Source organism: Myodes glareolus, chromosome 3 (assembly GCF_982192425.1).
Source record: "Myodes glareolus chromosome 3, mMyoGla1.1, whole genome shotgun sequence".
Taxonomy (NCBI): Eukaryota; Metazoa; Chordata; class Mammalia; order Rodentia; family Cricetidae; genus Myodes; species Myodes glareolus.
Genome location: NC_142028.1, coordinates 31,762,576 through 31,784,946, shown reverse-complemented (window position 1 = coordinate 31,784,946; position 22,371 = coordinate 31,762,576). Strand labels below are relative to the sequence as shown.

General features: G+C 48.5%; 1 protein-coding gene across 3 annotated transcripts in view; it reads left to right on the top strand.

Moving 5' to 3' along the window:
- The window catches only part of Cacna2d4 (calcium voltage-gated channel auxiliary subunit alpha2delta 4), a 100,561-nt gene that overhangs the window by 34,511 nt on the left and 43,679 nt on the right, over nucleotides 1–22,371 (top strand). For 2 of the 3 annotated variants that reach the window (XM_087904332.1, XM_087904331.1), the window contains exons 16-25: nucleotides 87–161; nucleotides 3,431–3,517; nucleotides 3,916–3,987; nucleotides 11,334–11,395; nucleotides 12,302–12,369; nucleotides 13,001–13,046; nucleotides 13,121–13,218; nucleotides 14,515–14,608; nucleotides 20,293–20,388; nucleotides 21,846–21,973. In XM_087904332.1, coding sequence (XP_087760458.1) covers nucleotides 87–161; nucleotides 3,431–3,517; nucleotides 3,916–3,987; nucleotides 11,334–11,395; nucleotides 12,302–12,369; nucleotides 13,001–13,046; nucleotides 13,121–13,218; nucleotides 14,515–14,608; nucleotides 20,293–20,388; nucleotides 21,846–21,973 — 826 coding nt within the window. The remainder of the gene's footprint in view (nucleotides 1–86; nucleotides 162–3,430; nucleotides 3,518–3,915; nucleotides 3,988–11,333; nucleotides 11,396–12,301; nucleotides 12,370–13,000; nucleotides 13,047–13,120; nucleotides 13,219–14,514; nucleotides 14,609–20,292; nucleotides 20,389–21,845; nucleotides 21,974–22,371) is intronic. The other variant, XM_087904333.1, reaches the window with a different exon arrangement.

Genomic DNA, 22,371 nt, shown 5'->3' with positions numbered 1-22,371 from the left:
GATCTGCTATCTTCATTCCCTTCCCCAACTCCTCCCCCACCTAGCCATCCAATGTGTCTAATGCCCTTAACCCTTGGTTTTGGCAGCTTGGGGTACATGGATATGCCTTTTTGAACACTAACAATGGCTACATCCTCTCTCATCCTGACCTCCGACCTTTGGTAGGTACAGATCTTTGCCTTGAGATCTAACAATATGAGATTGGGGACAGTTCGTAAAATTGGCTAAAATTTCATTGGCTAATCCAAGAGAAAAATGAACATCATTGTACCTGTTTTCAAACTACTTATTATCTAACAGGATGTACACGGCTAAAAAAAAAAATACATGAAGCCACACCATAGAGCAGATGGTGATGTGAGGATGGAGCCCTGAAGGACAGTTCACTGTCCATTACTGAAATGAACATCTGAGATCACCACCTTACAAAGAAAGAACCACGTTAGTCCATGGCTGGTTGAGCCTACTGTTTTATGCCATTGTGGGGCGCATGCAGCATAGCGTGATGGGACCATGAGACAGAGTAAACCTGTTGACAGCACACAATAAAATGAGAGAGAATCCAGTCCCATAACCCTCTTAAAGAACATTAAACCCCTCACTAGATTTCATCTCCAAACACCCCACCATTTTCCAACTGTGCCTTCTGTGCCTTCCTGATGCTGAAATCCAGCCTTCTACATCGAGACCTTGGGGAACTGTTTAAGAGCCAAACCATGAGGGAGAAATGGCTCAGCAGTTACGAGCACCTGGGTTCGGTTCTCAGAACCCTTTTCAGCCAGCTCATAACCCGCTTTAGCTCCAGTCCCAGGGGATCCGATACCTCTGGCCTTCACAGGCACCTGTGTTCATAGTTACATACCCACATGCAAATATACACACACACACTCAATTAGGAAAAATAATAACTCTTTCTTAAAAGTCTAATCACTGCAGATGTTTATCACAGATAAACTGTCCCGGTGAGTCCATCCCTCCTACAACCCACAGATGGACCAGCAGAACCCCAGAGGGCCAGGAAGGGATTGTGAACAAGGGTTCACAATTTAAAAAGCAAGGCCCTCTCACAAGGGGAGTGAACGGCCCCCTGAGCTTGCCTTTTGATGCTGCCAGAGCCCTTGTGCCCTTCGAACTTTGCTCAGGAGCCGTGGGTGTTTTCATATGAGTTCTCCTGAGCACCTGGTATCTGAAAACGCTGCCTCCGGGGCATCAACACTGAGCACAGCAGCAATGACCACACTGCTGGCATGATGGCTGGAGAGGTAAAGGGAGCTGGCGTCCTGGAGACATCTTAAATCTGCTCCTCTTCAGTCTTCTAAAGAACCCCAGGGGAGTCTTGGGCAGCAGGAGAATTGATGAAGGGGCTTCTCTGCCCCAGGAGTCATTTGGGAGACTAGCTGAACCATGGCACATGTCAGTTAGCTCAAGTGGAGATAGAATATTCCCTAAGACATTTGACGGAGCCACTTAAGGCATATGGTAAGGCTCCAGTGGGGACACATTGTTCTTTTCCCCTCTGTCTTTCCAATTCAGACTCAGAGGGCCTATATCTGAACCAATGGATGGTCTTGTACTAACGGGTTCTTGGGGACCGGTGCTATCAAATGACTCACAGTAAGAGAGCATGGAGGCTGATCCCAGAGCTGACAGATAGAATGAAGGGGCATGGAACAGAAACCCACCTATGCTTTCACCAGCCAATCATGTTGTAGACCTACTGTGTGCCTGATTTAACATGCTAGTTAGAGTCCTGTAAACATAAGGACATATCGGATTAAGAAAAGAAAATGTGTGAAGGCATATGGCAGTCAGTGGCTTACCAAAGGATGCAGTAAGATTAGTGTCATGTACTGCATAAGGAAAGCGCTCTCAGGCAAGCAAAAGGTACAATTTCAGAAGTCAGAATAATAGAGCATATTCCTAACAATAGAATAAAAGGGGGGGGCAAGATATAAGCCGGGGCCTTTCTGTGTCAATGGCCTAACCAGATGTAGTTACATGTTTATTCAGAGAAGCTGAGGACTGACGACCATCTGCCAGGTGTAGTCAGGACTTAGAAAATGGCATTGGACTGTTCCTGAGAGGCGGTCCAGGCATAAGAGGGCAGGGCAGCGCTGTGTGGTGAGCGTGGACATCAGGACAACGTCTGAGAGCCGAGCATCGTGTGGGCGATGGGTAAGGAGGCAAGGCAAGTAGGGACAGTGTTGGGACAGCCATACTACAATCAGGACAGAAAAAATAAAACGCACGTAAATGAAACAACCAGCAGAAGCCAGACAAGCAACGACAGTGACTCAGTCTCCCAGACATCTACCGGGGACCCGCTCTCAGGGGGAGATGGCGCTGTTTTTAACGTACTCTGTTGATAAACTCTCCTTTACTGATGGCTTTACTGGGCTAGACCAGGGAAGGTCCACGGGTGTAATTATAGATAACTGACGGCATCTGTCACAAAGAAAGGGTAGGAAAGCAAGAAAGCGAGAGAGTGCAAGAGGGAGAAAGGACAAGCGAACAACGCCCCGCGCGGAGAACTGGCTCATGGATCTGTGTCACATTTTGGAGCCAGATGGTTATTAAGCACTGTTGCTCTGCCCTTGGACCTGACCAATTAAAATAAAAAATCTACCAAGATGAAATGCTCCTGCGGCTGCCTTAAAATCTGGAAGAGAAAACCGATTGCTCAGAAAGTATTCTAAAATGATCATCTGAGATTAACAAGATGGAGCGTATGAGAAATAGGTGGGCGCTCGCTAACTGAGCACCCTCGTGTGGGAGTGCGCCACATGAGAACACCGAGGGGATTCGCCTGGCTAATGGCGCCATCTGGGCTGCCAAGCTGGCCTGGCCGTCCAAGCCGCCAACAGAGACGGTCAGAGCTGTACTGTGTTTCAGTCCACACAGCGTACCTCTCACCTCCTGGCCAGACTCCGTGGGCAAAATTGACTTCTTCCCTGGCAGCTCCATTTGCAGGGTGACATTGACAGAGCTGAGCATCGCTTCAGAGAGCTGAGATATTTTCAGACTGAATGTTTAGCTGAGACAGTCAAGATTGAGCATCCCAAGCTCTGTCAGGAGGAACACATTCTGGGTGGTTCCAGAAGAAAACTGACAGCAATAAGTGAAAGTTCGGAGACAGGTTTGAACTCCACAGGAGGGAGAAGTTCCTAGCAATGAGGGCTGTCCAAACTGTGACAAGCTGTCTCACAAAATAAGGAGATCCCTGGCATGAGAATGTGCAACGCTCAGGAGGCCGGAGGCCATCTGTGGGACACACTGGCCGGAGCCGTTTTGCACTGAGTAAAAGTTTGGCCTGGGTCATCCCGGAGATCATAGGATGCTTTGATTTTGTGAGGGTATTTGAAAGATTTTAGAGCGGAGGGAACAGGGTAGATGCTGACCCCGCCTTTTCGTCCCATCTGGCCCACTCCAGTACAGAGACGGCAAGAAGGTGAGACCCAAACCCAACTACAACAGCGTGGACCTCTCGGAAGTGGAGTGGGAGGACCAAGCGGAAACCGTGAGTGGGGAGACAGGCGGCATGAGACGCTACTCACTCAGTGAGCCCTGTAGCCAGCGAGCAAGCCCTGGGTGCGTGGGGAATGCTGAGGCTGCTGGACAGCTCTGAGGCAGAGCCTTCAGCTCTGTGCCTGTGATTCTTCCAGCAACTAAAGATGTCTTAGGGTGATTGAGAAGGACTGAAATTGTACCTGCAAGCCCAGCATGGGCTCGGTGTTGGGCTTAGCATCCAGCTTCTATATCACACCCAGAGAGACCCAGGCCCATCTCCCCTCCTAGAACTCTGCTCAGAGGAAAACAGAAGAACCAGTATCCTAGGGATCCTAAGACAGGGTCAAAGCCTCAAATCTCCCTTCTTCAGGTGAACAGGCACCAACTCCCCTTTCTTTCCTCTTAAAGCTGAGAACTGCCATGATCAACGGGGAGACGGGTTCTCACTCCATGGACGTGAAAGTGCCACTGGACAAAGGGGTAAGGAGCGAGGGACAGTGCCCACGAGATCCCAGCAGGCAGCACTGAGCCCGGACTTGATTTTACTGTGGCTTTGGGAGTGTGAGGAGGAAGGGAAGGTGGGGGCAGGGTAGGAACTGTGCTGTTGATCTCATTGATGTTCCGTTCTTTTTTGTTTGTTCGCTTTATCTTTTGAAGCAGGGTTTCTCTGTGTAACAGCTCTGGCTGCCCTGGAACTCACGTTGTAGACCAGGCTGACCTCGAACTCACAGAGATCCGCCTGTGACGCTCCATTCTTTAGAAACCACGGAGTAGCAAGGTTGTTCGGGCAACTCTTCCTTCTTCCCTCCACTGCCTGCTATTTGGCCCTGTGGTTGTTTATGATAGAAGGGGAGAAAGTGACAGTTAATTTTGCAAACTGCCAGCAGCTCTGCTAAAACATGTCACATGGGGAAAGGCTGGAAAGGCTCACTGCTCCTTATAGCTGACTTTTATCCAGACACAGAGCGTGGAAACGAATACCCTTACTATAGAGAGTCAAAATCAGAAACCCCCACTATCTGTATAGGCCTGTGTGTCATCCGAAAAGACATTTCATCTTCTCACTTAAAAGGCTCTGATGAATCCTCTGAATTTGCATCGTCCCTTGACATATTAGCAAATATCACCTCCTCCTATGCAACCACCCCCACCACCTCCTTCATTACCCACCTGCCTCCGCTCAAAGAACATAGCATCTGTCTGCAGCAACTAGACCCGAGTCCTCCACTGTACACAGTAATCCACAGAGGTCAAACTGAGAGGTGCTGGTCAGTGTCCCTTCTAGACAGGGACTTGGTCTCCACCAGGACTGCTGTGGGACTTCTGCCTCATCAGACACACCGGGAATGTTAGTAAAGTCAGGTCACCACTGATAGCAAAAGAGTCATGGTCCCTTCCCTGTGCTTTCAACATGCCCTATGACCTCTGTCAAGCTACAGCGTGCCAGGACATTGAACCTAACATGAAAACCCTAATGCACACATGGCCACTCGACAGCCAGAACAGTTGTGCCATGTCCAACACATTGGCACACCTAGTAGGTGAATGTGCACTCACCCTTTCTCCCAGGGCCCGGGGTTATCTCCAGGCACCTCCGTTCTTCTCAAAGCCACCAGGCAGGGCCCTAACCAGGAACAACAGAAACCTCTTCCTGTCTGGGAAATTTGTTCATTGCTACAATAAACCATTTCAGTGTATCAAGACTTCGTGAAACATGCAGGCATCAGAGGAGCAGGATGGTGGTGCCAATGGTAACTGGAATGCTGGCTGCTTAGGACACAGATGTCCTGTCTTCCTACTGCTAACACCACCAATAATGGCAGTCTAGATTTATCAGAAAGGAGACTGGGCACAGTACAGATGTCCATTTATTCAGCCACCCTACGGAGGCCGGTTTCTTATCATCTACATCTTGCAGATGGAGACATCAGAGAAGCCAGAAACTAGCCTAGGACCATGGAAAATCAGATTCTAGACTTTAGGCCTTTGAGCCCTGTTTGCTTGGAGTTCCAGTCTCAAAGACTTCTCCTAGTATCTAGGAAAACATTTCTTTAAAAAATTGGATTATGGAGCAACAGGTTTCCTTACACCACTTCCTGCATAGTTTTAGTTAGTCCCCCCTCATTCTCCCTCCCCCCATCTTCCCATCCTCCACCCGGGGCTCCTTTCCACTTCAGTATTACATTTGTCCCATTGCCCTCTCTACCACTCTCCTTCAAAGTCTCCTTTCCCCTTTCATGAGCCCCTTTCTGGTTTCCTAGCCTCTACACACACTTGCTCCCACATAGATACATATGTGTGTGATACATATATTATGTAATTATATATGATATATATGTAAGTTCATTATATAATTATATAGGTCGTATAAACTTATATAATTAGAAACTAGGACCCACGTGTGAGAGAAAACACATAGTGCTTTCCTTTCTGGGACTGGGCTACCTCACTCAGTACATTTTCCACCCCCATCCTGCCCCTTTCTGACTCCCGAGACCCCTCCCCATCTGCTTCATATCACATGTATCCCATGATCCTCTTTTCCCTCCTCTGCCACGTCACCCATCCCCTCGTGACTCCTTTTCAAGTTTCATAACTTTCGCACATGGATACATAAATACACCCATTTGTATAGACACCCACGAGTCGTTTTAAATCTACATCCCACACGAGTGAAAACATGGAGTGTTTGTCTTCCTTAGTCTGTCTTATTTCACTTAACATATGATCTCCACTTCCATTCATTTTCCTGCAAATGTCATGACTTCACTTTTCTTTTGAGGAGTTCCAAAATTTCCGTGTGTCTGTGTGTGTGTGCACGTGCACACACGCCTGCTCTGTTTTTAAATCGTTCATCTGTTGATTGAGATCTAGACTGATTCATTTCTTAGCTGCCATGAACAGAGCAGTAATGAACAAAGAAGGACAGGTGGACTTGTGGGTATTGCCTTAGATTCTCCAGGCATGCACCCAAGAGTGTCCTGACTGGGTCATACGGCGGTCCTATGTTTCATGGCTTGAGAAACTGTCAAGTTTGTGGTTTGTCTTGAAACGCCCTTACGTCTCCATCAACTTTTAAAGACATCTTTGCTGGACACAGAGATCTTAGTCAGCAGGTCTTTATTCCTAGGGCTCAAATACATTATTGTATCTTTTCCCCGCACTGAGTGCTGCTAAAAATATGCCTGATGTTTCTTTCTTTGTTGATGTGTTAGATTTTTTTCTCTTACTGCTTTTAGTTAATTTATTTTATTTTTAATTATGTGTATGTGCCTGGGTAAATGTACAGAAGTGCCCGTGTCCTGGGAAACCCAGAAGGGAGTTTTAGATCCCCTGGAGCTGGAGTTACAGAACATTGTGAGCCGTCATATAGGTGCTAAGAATCAAACCCAAGTCCTCTGCAAGAGCAGTAGGTGTTTTTGACCACTGAACCATCTCTCCACCCCTCTCTCATAGTTCTTATTATTGCTTCTGTGGTAGTTTGGATGTAATTGGCCCACCTAATCTCAAAAGAAGTGGCACTATTAGGAGGTGTGGCCTTGTTGGAGGAAGTGTATTACTCTGGGGGCAGACTTTGAGGTTTCCTATGCTCAGGTTACCACCCACAGTGTCTGTCTCAGTTGACTTCCTATTGCCTACAAGACCATAGGACTCTCAGCTATTTCTCCCACACCACATCTGCCTGCATGCGTCATGCTCCCTGCCATGATGATAATGAACTGGACTCTGAAACTGTAATCCAGCCCCAAATAAAATGTTTTCCTTTATAAGAGTTGCCATGGTCATGGTGTCTCTTCGCAGCAATAAAAACCCTAAGACAGTTCCTTTGCTTTTTATTTTTGACTTCCTGTCTGTGATTTGCCATATGCCATGGTGAAGATCTTCTCTGGTCATGTCTATTTGGGGTTCTAAATGCCTGGTGTATTTAGGTGTCCATTTCTTTCTCTAAATCTGGGGAGGAGCTGTTCTGCTATAATTCGTTAAAGAAATATATTATCTACACCGTTAGTGTTTAGTCTAAGCTCTTTATTCTGCTGGAGATTCTTAGGTTTGGTGCCTTAAATAGATCCCAGAGCTCTTGGAAGTTGTGACCATGTTCATTTTTATCCTTAGTAATGTTTAGTGCAGTGGTTCATCAACCCCGTCCTGCATTCCTGCTGTTTTTCCTCCTATGTATCGATTGCTGACGCTTTCCACTGTGATTTTTTTATTTGATTCATTAAGTTCTTAGTTTCCAACTTTTCTAATTTCCTTCAAGATCCAATCTCCTGGCCGCCCTTTTCTCTTTTATCCTGATGACTTTCTCATGTTTGTCTTCCGACTTTTCTCTCTATGTTGCTGTCTTTTTTATCCAGGTCCCGAACTAAATTAATTTGATGATTTATAGCCCATTTCAGGTCCCTTTCAGTGTTTGTTATTTTATTTGTTGGCAGTTTTATTCTGGCCGCATTCATCCCTGCGTCCTTTCTCCACCCTCACCAACCCTCTCCCCCACCAAACTCCCTGTCTCACATTCCTGGCTTTTTGGTTTTGCTTTGTGATCCACTGGGTTGATCTAGGGCCACTCACATGGGGTTAGATGTAAACCTACCCACTGGCAGATGAGTAACTCTCCAGTGACTTTGTCACCGAAGAATTGTCTGCCCCCAGCAGCCACTGGCTGCTGTTGGTTCTCTTGTTGGGACAGGGACAATTGAGTTCTTTACCCTCTGCGAATGCGTGAGTCTCGTCTTGCACCAGGTCTACGTGAGAAACCACAGGTCTACCAGTGCCAGCACATAGCATGTTCTATTTTTTGTTAAGTTTTCAGGTTTATTTTCTACCAAGTTTTATAACTCTTGCTCTCTTTTGAAGAAACTGTGTGTCACACTAGACAACAAACCCACACGCACATTCTTATTGTCAAAAGGGGAACAAAAACCTGCATTTCAAGAAAATTTTAGATTTCAGTGAGTTACAAACAGCGTGGTGACATCCCAGCCCTGTCAGTGTGGGAGCAGCAGCATTGACTCAGGAGAAAGCCAGGCGAGTGTCAGGAAAGAGCCTGGTGCTCAAGGCCAGCTGGGCTCCTTGCTTCCTCTCTGACATGAGACAGACACGAAGACCGTCAGCTGCCATGGAAGAACTAGACATCAGGAGCTCCAGAGATCACAGTAGGGATGAAAAGAAACCTCAACATATCCTGTACCCCCAGTCTCACCCGAGACAGCTGTCTCATTGGTTCCATAATGGCAGGGAAGGCATGTCAGCCAGAACAGGAAATGACTGACCTCATTTTGTCTGCATACAGAAGCAGAGAGGTCTCTTTGTGCCCTTAAGTTGGCCCTCCTACCTATTGTTCAGATCTAGCTCCCTTTCTGCCCTTCTTCGGCAGTATTCTGTTGGGGGAGGAGATGGGCGTGTCCTGCTTACGGTTCAGCAGTTGCTTGGTCTCAGCGCCTTGACCATGAATGCCTGGCTGCCACCACTCTCTGTAAAGAGAAGTATCTTTGACCAAGGCGGGGGTCAGCACTACTGCCTGGATAGAAACGTAAATATTTGGTAGGCAGTCTGGGACTGCCATGATCTAGAATCGCCTGAGAAGAGAGGCTTCACGCTGGGTTGTCTAGATGAAGTTTTCCCATGGATATGTCAGTGTGTGGTTGTCCTGGTTACCTTATCTGAGGTGGGAACCCCATCCTAAAAGTGGGGCACACCACCCCCTGAGATTGAGTTCCAGACTCTAAGAGGGAAGGAGAAGGTGGTCTGAGCATTGGGCAGACATGCATTCATTGTCTCTCTGCTGCTGCTGCTGCTGCTGCTGCTGCTGCTGCTGCTGCTGCTGCTGCTGACTGGTATGACTAGCTGCTTCAAGTACCTGCCACCTTGAACAGTGATGGGCTATGACCTGGCATTGTGAGCGTCACTAAACCCTGACTTCCCCTGTGGCTTTTGTCTAGGTGTTTTATCACATAAACATAAAGAAACTAGGGCATCGTGTTCTCCCCCGGGCCGCACCCTTTCCCTGTTTAAACCTCGCCATCCTTCATGGTCCCTCTGTTTTCATGCCACGTGTGCCCTGCCACCTGCATCCTCCTGGGCATTTTTTTTAAGCTGGAAGAATTATTTTATCACTGCTTTGGTCTTGCTGCTGGCTATGGGTCTGTTTAAATTATTTGTTTAATCTTGGTTTAGTTTTGGTTGGTCATATGCAGGTAGAACTCATCCATTTATTGTAGATTTTTCATTTGTCTAAAATCTGTGTTTTTAGGGTGTGCTCTGAGGGTGCTCCAAATTCCACTGGGGTCTGTTGTTGTGTCTCCCCTTCATCTCAGATGTTATGAATGTGGAGTATTCTCCTTAATTCTTTATTTTGGGTAATTTGGCTCAACTTGTCAGTCTTGTTTCTCTTTTCAATGAACCAACCCTTCATTTCATTGGCTCTTTGTTTCTGTTGTTGTTCCTTCTGGTTCATTTCATTTCTGTCCGTATCATAATTCTTTCTCCTTATTTACTGCTTTGGAGTTTGGTTTGTTCTTTCTTTCTTTCTTTCTTTCTTTCTTTCTTTCTTTCTTTCTTTCTTCCTTCCTTCCTTTCTGTTTGTTTTGTTTTTCAAGAAAGGGTTTCTTTGTGTAGCCTTGGTTGTCCTGGAAGTCACTTTGTAGACCAGGCTGGCCTCAAACTCACAGAGCTCCACCTGCCTCTGTCTCTCTAGTGCTGGGATTAAAGGTGTATGCTACCATCACCTGGCTGTTTTTGTTTTTCTAAGTCCTTAAAGTACAGCATTATGTTATTTGAGATACTCTGCTTTATGTAGGTACTTTGCTTTTAAGACTTCATTGTGTCCCATAGCTTTCTGTATGTGTGTTTTCCTTTTTATTTCATTCTAGATTTGTTTTACTTCTTACTTGATTTCTTCAGTGATCTATTCGTCATTCAATAGTGTGCTGTTTCTTATCCATGCGCCTGTGTGCTTTCTATAGTTTCTGCTATTGTTACTATATAGCTTTATTTCATTGCCATAGAAGCTGTGGGCTTGCCGTGAGGGCTGTGGGCTTGCCATGAGGGCTGTGGGCTTGCCATGGGGGCTGTGGGCTTGCCATGGGGGCTGTGGGCTTGACATGAGAGTTGTAGCCTTGTAGTGTGGGCTGTGGGCTTCTCATGGGGGCTGCAGATTTGCTGTAGGGTCAGAACTGCTGACTTTCCTCAGGTTGGCCCTCCAGCTGTGATTTCTGCCCCACCTCCAACCATCCAAGCCCCCACCTCCACCTCTCCACCCCACACCCCCACACCCCTTTGAGCACACGACTGAGGCTGAGTGCTGCTGGCATCTGTCCTTCCACTTCCTTTGTGGGTTTCTGAAACTCTTTCTCATTCTCTCTTTGGAATAGCGTCTATTTTTTTTTCTAGCAGGTTTTCTAGAAGATAAAGAGGTAGGGTTGGGAGAACAGTATCCCACACTCCTCCGGGAAGGTGTGAGTCAAATGTACACACCCCAGCTCTAGATATTTCCAGCCCCAGTGTCACCTCACTGTCCTGAAGGAAACCTAGACTCACGCTGCCTGCAGGGTCCAACACAGCAGCCAAATGGATCATCTAAATTACATGGATGTTGGTTAAATTGATTAATATGTGCTGAGCTGGCTGCACAGGCTGGGCAAGCCTGGATCTTAAAGGCAGCACCCAAAAGGCCAGTTTGCTGAGCATCCATAAACAGGGTTGTGATGGCTGAGAAGTGAGGTCTGAGGAGGGTACAGTCAGATGACCAGCAACGAAGGGTGTGGGTGGAGGGCAGGTGGCCAGCACCACTCTGGCACCTAGCCAGGACACTTTTCTTTTGCTCTCAGAAGCGGGTTATGTTCCTGACCAATGACTACTTCTTCACGGACATCAGTGACACACCTTTCAGGTGAGGGAGTTGAGCCAGGGTGGGAGACAGAGTGGAAATGCCACCGGCTCATGAGGGAACTTTCAGGTTTGAGAGCCAATTCTTTCTTACCAACTTAGCAATTTTGTGCTATTAGCAACGGATCCTAGTCAGTTAGCATTCAGGAAATGAGCTCTAGATGGCATTTGCCAGTGTGGCTAAATGTCCAGTTCTGCAGCCAACTATGAGTTTGAATCCCAGCTCCCCCACTTATGGTCTTTGTGACCTGAGTCAAGGAATGTAACGTCCTCAGATGTGGTCTGTGAAATGTGAGTGACGGTGGCGGTAGCACCTGCTTCCGACCGAGTGGAGGATAACGTGACACACTCTACATAGATGGCGGTGTGGGCCGGGAGGAAGAGTTTTAAGGTTCCCTCTGTCATTTCCCGGTGGCACTCAGGTTCCCTGCTCTGACCACCCACTAGAATACCTGAGGATGTCTCAAGATGGCTGACTGCTCGGCCCATGCAAACCAACTATGTCGGCACTGTGAGGCAGAGCCCAGGTTCTACACCTTTGAATGCTCCCCAGATTCAATTCTAATGTGCTACCAAGGGATGGGGTTCGGTAAGGAAGGAGCCTCCTCAGGGAATCCTGAGAGCCATGAACATTTCAGGGTCCCTGGAAAATCAAGTACTTCCTTACTCCTTAAGTAACCTGGGAGCCCCAGAAACCATGGTGTGTGGCATTTCCAGGGCCCTTCCTGGGAAGAATGACTGATAAGCTAGCAGTCCCTTCCTGGTTCCCAAGGGGACGACCTGTGAGGCCAGGCTAAAGGAAAGAGCTAGAAAAGTGGGCCACTGCCCTGTGTCCAAAAGCTTGCTTGGTGAGCAACTAGCGAGAGTGGATGCAGCAACTGTGCACACAGCTGTCCTCTCTTCTCTCTAGCTTGGGAGTGGTGCTGACCAGAGGCCATGGAGAATACATCCTCCTGGGAAACACGTCTGTGGAGGAAGGTAGGTCATGCCATGTGCTAACTGTGATGTGGTGTGTAGTAGGGGATTTGCTCTCCTAGGTTGCTGAGTAGGGTCAACCCAGGATGGACTCAGGGTGAATATTTCCCACCAGGTGAGGTGGCAGAGAAGGGCCTCACTCCTATCCCAGTCCCTGGGATAACAGCCGACTTAACCTCAGCTGTTTGTCCACGGTCTCTGCCTACAATTTCCCAAAGTTTCATTGAGCACCTGCTTATGTTTGAGCGCTGAGCTACCGAGCACTCACTCACTCATTCCATCAGCAAGTGTACTAAGTGCACAGTCAGGTGGGCTAAGAGCCCAGTGGGGCTCCAGAGCTCACTCGGCAGGGACAGCCCACCAGGCTCATCTCTAGCTGGCCACTGTCACGGTCATGTATGATAAAGTCAAGGAAGACAAAATCACTGCTTTCCAAGCATTGGCTCCTCGAAGGGAGGCGTTAAGAGGGTGGGGCTTGCAAGGCACTGGTGTCTAAAGAGGTTTGAGACTGCAGCCCCTGAAACCAAAATGCTAGAGGTGTGTTCATGGAAACCCTTCCTGCAAAGAGATCTGCAGACCCGGGTGTGTGCCCACAGCCATAGGGTATGAACCTGAGTATGGACTCTGCTTTCAGGCCTGCATGACTTGCTTCATCCGGATCTGACCCTGGCCAGTGACTGGTAGGCAGGGAGGTAAGGGTGGGAGGGAGAAAGGGGGGGGGGTCTGAGGTAACATGGGTTCCCTGCATTTCCAGGATCTACTGCATCACCGATATCGACCCAGACCACCGGAAACTCAGTCAGTTGGAAGCTGTGGTCCGCTTCCTGACAGGGATGGATCCAGGCCTGGAGTGTGAGTGCCCTAACCCACGCCTCTGAACTTGTCCTCTCCGCCCCAGCAGCTCAGGGCCTCCCAGGGGTGGAGAGTGCCATGACCCCATCTTGAGATTGCAAGCGTGGCTCGAGGAGAACAAGAAGAGGCCCCAAAGCAACAGGCAGAGCTAGCGGGGGCCGTGAACCGTGGAGGACGCGGGCATGCCAGGAACTGGAGGCCTGCACAGGACTTTCTTCAGCTCCTTGCAGCCCTCCTGCGTGTCCAGTCTGTCCCCACCACCTTAACGTGCGTGAGGAGCAGACACTGTCTTGAGGGTCTCAGTTCTACCAAGCATAGCATTTGGTCAGGCAGTTTCTTCAATCCCTTGGTGTGGAAGGATGTGCTGAGTCTAGGCACTCAGGCCTCTGGCCAGCTCAGTCGGCCATGGCCCTCAGCAAGTCCCTTCCTCCTCTCCAGTTGTCCTGCTGCATATGTAGGTACCGAGGATGGGGTGCTGAGGAGGGGGTGAAGGGAGGTGAGAGTAGGATTTGTAAGGATGAAGACTCCGGGTCTGGGACCTTCTTTGAAGACAAAAAAAGGGGCGGGGGTTGTTTTCTTAAGTAGATGGAGTGGGTTATACAGTCATGTATATGTAGTCATTGAGTTGAATACTGTAAGTTAGTTTTGTGCAATGTAAATTTCACTTCAATGAAAAATTAAAACAGTTCTAAGAGAGGGACAGAGAGTGCCGCCTAAGTAGAGAGGAGGAAGAGCAGTCAGGCCAGGGAAGCAGCAGACACGGGAGCACTGAGGCAGGGCAGCTTAGAGCCAGGTCAGGCCTGCAGCATCCACAGCCACCAGCATGCCCTGCATCCAGGAGCAGGAGGGCGGAATCTGTCACAGCTGTGCAGGCCCTGGCCGGATCAAGAGACTATCTAGACTCCACAGTGTTGAGCTGGCAGGGCCTTCAGTGCCAACCCCCACCTTTTCTGTGGCTGAGAACTTGAAGGCAAAACAAGGAGGGTTGATACTTTTATGCCCACTCAGATGGCTTGAATAATCAGAGACACCAACACAAGTCATCCTTCTCCTGACTTCGATAGGGTGGGGGGCTGTGCTGTGGGCCTTGTTATTATTATTGGACAGACTAGTCTCAAACCTGCTATGTCGCCAAAGATGAACACCAACTTGTGAGCCTCTACTTTCAAGAGTTGGGAACCTAGACTTGTACCACAACTGAGCTAGATCCCAGCTTCGAGGAGCTGTGCTCTTCTTCATAGGTCGGGGCTGGGGCACTAGGTGACAGGTGGCAAGTTCCTGTGGCTTTACCTCCAGGTGATGAGGAGCTGATACGGGAGGTGCTGTTTGACGCAGTGGTGACAGCCCCCATGGAAGCCTACTGGACAGCACTGGCACTCAACATCTCTGAGTATGTACAAGAGGGACCACGGTGAGGGCAGGGACACAGGGATATGATGGAACCAGCGGGGCGGGGTGAGACTGGCCTTCACAGCACTGCTGTAAAGCAGGCTCCCATCCCACCGCTCCTACCAGCTCCTCACTCAAAAGCATCAGGTGCAGCTTTCCCAGGCAAAAACCCAGCCAAGACCTGGGATGAATGTGCTCTCTTGGTCGGTCTCCCACTACCTAAGAAGTTCCCCCGGGGAAGTGCAAGACAGACAAATGGAGACTTACTTCCAGCTTCGAAGGAAGGCTACCCAACCTGTTTGACCTCAGTGCTACCCAGACTCCAAGATTTCCCTCATCGTCCTGTTGCCTTTTTCTTGGTGGCATTGTATTTCGTGACTAGACAGAAAAATGAGTACTGTGTACATGCCGCAAGAGGTAGGCAGTCAGGGTGACAGTAACAAGGTAGGGGCTATAGCACTTGTTTCTAAATAGGAAGGCTCAAAAATCATTGATGTCAAACCTCCCTAACACTCGAGTTTACTGCCGCTCCCCTAACACAACAAACTCCTGTTTTTAAAGGCACGTGTGCAATGTGCTCCATTTCTTCAAGAGAGGGGCCGGAGGAGCCAGAACACCGTGTCTGTGTGCATGTACACCACGTGTACATCAGGAAGGCTGATCAGCAAAGGTTCTGAGGGTTAGAAAAATAGGTCGTTGAATTGCATACGCTTTTGGTGCAACTTTGAACCTTATAAATGGGGGAATACAAATAAACCTAAAATAAAATCTGTAGGGCCAGATACTAGCACATAGTGTATTAAGGGACAAATGTTCTTCACTAGCTTCTACACTACCAAGAAAAATGATCTGAAAAGGGGCTAGGAAGAGGGCTTGGTAGAGTGTCGCACAAGCATGAGGACCTAAGTTTGGACCCCTAGAACCCACATAAAAAGTCAGGCATAGGCCGGACAATGGTGGTGCGCACACCTTTAATCCCCACACTCTGGAGGCAGAGGCAGGCAGATCTTTGTGAGTTCGAGACCAGCCTGGTCTACAAGAGCTAGTTCCAGGACAGGCTCCAAAGCTACAGAGAAACCCTGTCTCAAAGATAAAAAAAAGTCAGGCATAGTACCCCACTTCTGTAACCCTGTGCTGGGGAGGCGGAGATAGGGAGATCCTTAGAGTCTCTGGCCATCCAGCCCAGCCCATTCAGTGAGCTCCAGGGTCAGCAAGTGACCTTTGTCCATATAAACAAGGTAGAGAGCAACTGAAGAAGACACTCCACATCAACTCTGACCTCCAAGTACATGCGTACACACATGCACATGCTCCCACAGACACATGTACACACATATAACACACACATAAAATTAAAAGCCAGCATGCTGTGGGGGTTGGAGGCTCGCTCTCCCTCTGAAGATGCTGACAAGCACACCCCATCCCACTCCTATATAAAAAGATCAGAAAGCACTAAAGCAATGAGAACGTACTTCTAGCCAAAGAGAACGTACTTCTAGCCAATGAGAACGTACTTCTAGCCAAAGAGAACGTACTTCTAGCCAATGAGAACGTACTTCTAGCCAATGAGAACATACTTCTATCCAAAGAGAACGTACTTCTAACCAATGAGAATGTACTTCTAATCAACGAGAACATACTTCTAGCCAAAGAGAACGTACTTCTAACCAATGAGAATGTACTTCTAACCAATGAGAACGTACTTCTAGTCAATAAGAACGTACTTCTAGCCAATGAGAACGTACTTCTAGCCAATGAGAACTGGAGAAAGAAAATTGTCTCTGGTTAAAGATGACATGAACAGGGGGCAAGGTGGGGGTGACTCCATGGTAGAGCAACTGCCTAGCATGTATGAGGCCCCAGGTTCCATACCCAACACTGTAAAATAAGTAGCTATTTTATATCAGGAAACTTCAAAATAACAGGAAAATCACTATAGCCAATTAGGGAATTTAGTAAAGTGGAATGTTATAATTTCAATGTTCAAAAATTAATAAAACCTGGAGCTGGAGCAATGAATTAGTGGTTAAAGGTACATATTGCTCTTACAGAGGACCTGAGTTTGGTCCCTAGCACCCGTGTTCAGTGACTCACAGTTGCCTGTAACTCCAGCTCCTGGGGATCTGACGCCCTCTTCTGGCTTCCATGGGCACCTGCGCTCACAGGCATTTACCCACACAGAGACATGTTCATTAAAAATAAAATTTTATTTTAAAAATCAATAATACTTATGCACATAAATAGCCCCCGAAAAAGATACAATATGAAAAGACTTTAGGCTGGTAAGAAATAAAAATATTGTTCTAGAATTGCCAGACCACATTGAGTGCATGGTGTGAGAACCACTAAGACAGAAACGCAACATTGGGCCTGTGGCACCAGCCCGTGATTCCAGCTACTCTGAGAGCTGAGGCAGGAAGATTGAAGGTTCCAGGCCTGCCTGGGCTACAGGGTAAGACGCTCTCTCGAAAAGTAACGCAGGATACAGCTCAGTGGTAACAGGCATGAAGCCCTAGGTTTGATCTTGGGATATGGGGGTTAGGAAACAAGCCTCTAAAACTAAAGAAGCAGGCCTGAATACATGGAAAGACTCACAATATCTCTGAGTGGAAAGACAGATACCATAAAGCTCCTCCCTAGTGTAGACTCCAAGGGCATGCATGCCTTTGGGAATGTCTCTCCGTGTCTACGTGACTACTTGTAAAGTTCATTAGAACAATCAGGAACAGCCCAATGTCTCAAACCAGAATGGTTCTACCTAAATGTAAAGATATTATCAAACCTCTGCCCACTCTGAGTTGTGGTACACAAAAGAACAGCCAGACACAGGTGGCCTACGTGTGGACTTGTGGTGCATCCAGAGGCACTATGTCACGTTAATGAGGGGAAGTTGGCTTAAAAGCTGAGCTGGTGCCGAGGCCAATGGGACCAGCACCGCTGGGTGAGTGCACACACCTGGCTGAAGTGACTCATTCCAACACACAGGAAAGAAGTTGTATAAGCACTAACAGATGCTGTGATCCAGCCGAGCAGAAATCTGGGCGTCAGCAAGCCTTTCTAATGCTGACTCAAAGCTCGGAAGCAATGCAAGAATGACTGGTAAACTTAACAACCCGGAAATGTCTGTATGAGCCGAGAAGGGATGGGCTGGGGAGCTGTGGCCAGGAGCAGGTGGAGCACACTGCAGCTACAGTGTGGGTGACGAAGAGCTTCAGGACCAGACAGGAAGCACAGAACCAAACAGGGACAAGAGTCAAAAAACAAAGGATCTGTCCTTAAATGTGTGCTGACCCAGTTCTGAATAAAAGATTTTTACCAACCTGGATCTGAATAAAAGATTTTTACCACTCAAGATAGCGCCTCTCACCATCCGGTACCACTGAAGCTGGCAGCTCATTCAGTATGTGTGCTGTAAGCGGAGACTGTTAAAGCTGTGGCCTGTGCTGGTAATCACACTGCTGGAAAGGATGCTGGTGTGCCTCACCCTGGGTTAATAAGGTCGTACTGTTAGATCGTTAGGAACCAACGTTTTCAACGAAAGGAAAAAGAGACACAAGTTTCAAAAATCAAAACTGTTTAACTATAAAAGGTGAATACAATGGGCTGGAGAGATGGCTCAGTGGTTAAGAGCACATCTTACTCCTGCAGAGGACCAGAGTTCGATTCTCAGCACCCACATCAGGCAGCTCACAATTACATATAATTCCTGGTACAGGAGAATGGATGGCCTCTTCTGGCCTCTGTGGCTATACACAAAAATAAAAATAAATCTTAAAAAAAAAGGTAATTCTGAATTGTAAACATTCAGCTGAGTTCCAGATCTATTTTCTCTTAAAGCGATAGAGAGGAAGCCCCTAGCCTGCCCTGCTGGGGATCACAGTGTCTGGAGCACCTGACTATCACGAGGACTGGCAGTGTCCTCATTAAAGTGAGTCTGGGGACATCCCTGACTACAGGAGAGGAGCAGAAAATGAACCAGGTGAACCAGGAGCATCCCATCACACCAGGAAGGGAGAAGCTAGCAAGACCAATGGGACTCAGAGACCCCTACCGAAAGCTCATGAGCCAAGGATGGAGTGAGAGCAGAAGGTAGCCATGGCTGCAATGCGCTACACCCCAAATCCTGCATCCATAAAGAGACTGTGGAAGACAAGACCCATTCATTGGTCACCTTTGGAGGTGTGAGACACACACTAATTTAAATAAGCAAAAGCATCAACTACTTATTTACCTTGCCTCTTCTGTGTAAATTGTTCCTTAGGATATAGTTTTTTTTTCTCTATACAAGTATTTCCGGTAAAAGCAAAATAAAGCAAAATTTGAAGGGGTGTGCCTGTGAGCATCTCCCAGTCAACAGTGTGTGCTGGCCTGTCAGGACCAAATTGCCTGCGTATCAGCTTCATAGCATTGTGATAAAACAAATACCAGAGGCAGCCACATTAGGAGAATGTTCATTTGGTCTCCAAGTGTCATGTAGCTGAAGGGCCTATGCTGAGGGAAATATATCACGGCATACCACAATGCTTATGGGAGTGGAGGGTACCAGGGTCCCAATGCCCCCTTCAGGAACAGCTCCTCCCACCATGCCTCACTCCTTCTCAAAGGTGCTATAGCCTCCTGATGGGGCCACCCAGGGAACCAAGCCTTCCATAACTGGGACTTTGAGGGACATCCACCCAAACCGTAGAAAGTAAAAGCTCGCAGCTGGATACAGTCAGGCCCAGAGGTCTAAGAAGTAATTTACAAGAAATACAAGGGACAAAAAATAAGGGTGCTAAACAATACTTTAGCAATTGACCTGTCCAGATGGGTGGTCTGGTGTGTGCCGGAAGTGGTCTGCCAGGAAAGGGAAGCTGGGATGGGAGACCCAGAGCCAGGTGGCGTTTCCTCCAAGGGTGACAACAAATGGTCTAAAGTCACAGAGGCAATGACTGTGCCGTTTGATGCATGCACTTAAAGAAATACACTTTAGATGGGGAAATTATATGGTTCATGAGTTGTAGCTCAAGACAGGAAAGAGGAAGACTGGCTTACTAAGCCGCTGTACTGAACAGGCCACCGTAAGATTCTAGTTCGCCCAGCCGAAACCCACGAGCTACGGGGCTATCTGGTGACACTGGGCATCATGGAGCTTTTGGGGAGGTACGACAATGACACGGAGAGTGTTTTTGTTTGTTTTAGGTCCTTGTATTCTCGTTATATAAATTAAAATATTTATTGATTAAATACCTAGGAATTTCTTGAGAACATCCAGTTGCGGTAGTGCCGTGGGGAAGGCTTGGCTGGTGTTTGTAAAGCTAGGTTATGGGAGAGGTCAGCAGACTCTAAGAGCAAATTGGATCGATGCTTTTTAGAGATGCCGATGCCAGGGTCTGACTTAGTGCGGCTAACACAGAGTGTTGGTACCCATGACATTCAAACCCTGAGTAGCCCAGACACGCACCTGTAGCAGCCCCACATCTCTAGGTCTCTCTCTTCAAGGACTCCCCAGACTTCTAACCAACTGTATTACCCCAGGCCTGGTGCTGTACCTGGATGCTGCCAGTGTAGGCCATCCCGTAGCCTCCAGGCCCTAGCGATGCTTTTAGTACTGCCTTGTGCCCTCGTGGAGCCCACAGACCCAAGTACCACAGACCCAGGTATGAGAAAAGACAGTTTGCATATTGTCACTGCTTTGCCTTACAGAGCAACAGAGCCTGGAGTGGATGTGGCCTTTCTGGGGACCCGGGCTGGTCTCCTAAGACGAAGTCTGTTTGTGGGCTCCGAGAAAATCTCTGATAGGTGAGTCCTGGGCACCCTGAGGCCTCTAGGAGGAAGGAACATGGCACAAGTCTTGAGTCCCCTCAGGGCACGTAGAGCAAAGATGGTCTCATCATCCAGACCCACAGACCCTACTCTAGCAAAGTGCAGATTGTGGGAGAACCCTGCTGAGGGGCCCACATACTACCTAGTCCTCCACACCACCACAGGCAGCAGCTGTCTTCTGGCTGACTCTGCATGGAGGCGGAAGCCCAGAAGAGGGCAGGGTAGTGCCACCTGGCGTCCTAAAGCTCAGAAGGCTCAGACACCTGGAGAACAGTGACAGCCGAGCTGATGGGTGACTTCACAGGCCCATCTTTCCTCCCTCTCGCTCACTGCCCCCCTCACTACGTCCCAACACAGTCAATGGGGAAGCATCTCTGTGCCTCTCTCAGGACTCAGTGAAAATCCACACATGTTGAGCAAGGCTGCAGGCTTCCTAGAAAAACAAATTCGCTGTTTTCCCCCTTCTCCCCTCTTCTTTCCCTTCGTTAATCCCCAGAGAGGTGGGGAGAGGAAAATGGCACCCTTTTAAAAGGGCTCCTAAGGATGGGAAGCCATGGCAACACAAACGGGCCTTCCTTGAGCGATCAAAGACTCTGGGAAGCTGGGAAGAGAGCTGCCCGGAGGGCCACAGGTGCACCATGCACACCAGCGAACTCCCTTTACCTGGACCATGATACAGAGGCAACCTGGGGACTCAAGTCTGAGCTGGCAAGGCACTCACTCACTGAAACGTCAGTCCTCTACCTGTGAATTACCCACAGGTGCCACTTCATCGTGTACCCCGCCCGGCTTCGCCTACTTCCTAGTCAGCGTCTGGACCAGCCTCCCTCTGTAGGCTTGTGTGTGTTCAGGGAAAGCAAACCCATAATTAGCAAGGAAAAGCTGCTCCAAAAGGAGACTAATGTTGCGCATCAAAGCCTTTCGAAGTAACCATGTAGGGCAGTCCGTGCTTCTCTACTGCAGGGATAGAACTGGCTGTCTGGTTTCCTCACTCAGATCTGCCAGTGAGGCAGACCAAAGAAAATTACCTATACCCAAGGGACGTGTACTTTGTTGGTCACACATCTGTATCTTCCTGCTCCGCTGTCCAGCCTCCCCGCCACCAGACGTTGCAGTGTTTTGCTTCTGGAAGAAGCAGAAGCTGCCTGGGGCAATGTGTACTTAGGAACTGATGGCTCTTTTCATTCTTTCTTTGTTGAGTCTTGCTGCACAGCCAACTTAACTGAGAAGCGGGGCCACCCTCCCTCACTCTCAGAGTGCTGGGATAGGTGCATGCCTATGCTGAGCGTGAGGGTAGGGTATTTCCTGTCTGCAACTGGACCAGCACAGAGGGGAGCCTTGGTCTTGGCCCAGCCATGATGACTGCACATGTCACTGGGAAAAGGGACAAATGTCTTCCCATATCTGAGAAGGCGCCAATCCTATTCTGGCAGGAAGTTCCTGACACCCGAAGACGAAGCCAGTCTTTTTACCATGGACCACTTCCCGCTGTGGTATCGGCAGGCCTCTGAGCAGCCCCCAGGCAGTTTTGTCTTCAATCTCCGCTGGGAAGAGGGACCAGGTAACCTACACCCCTGTGCTCTTCCCAAGAGTGGGAAACGGGGCCGGGATGATCGAGAAGAGAGGACGACCCCGGGGCTCCTTCCTGCCTTCCCTCCTGACACTGCAGCTTTGGAGCTTGCCTGGTGTGGCACACAGAATGTAGGCCTGCGTGTTCTCATCCCCCACACAGCAGTCAAGCTCCAGCATGGAGCAAAGGAAAGAGATCTGACCCGAAAGCCAACCAGGTGACTCCTGGCCCACATTCCCAATGTCAGGTCAGCAGGATTGATCCTAATCGCCAAGAGGCTTCTGTTTCTAAGGACCCAAGCAGCTTTAAAACTTCCTTTAAAGCTTTCGTAGCTGCCCATAGGGCTTTTCCCATCTCCACTCCCGTCAGGTTACCAAGAAGGCAACTCC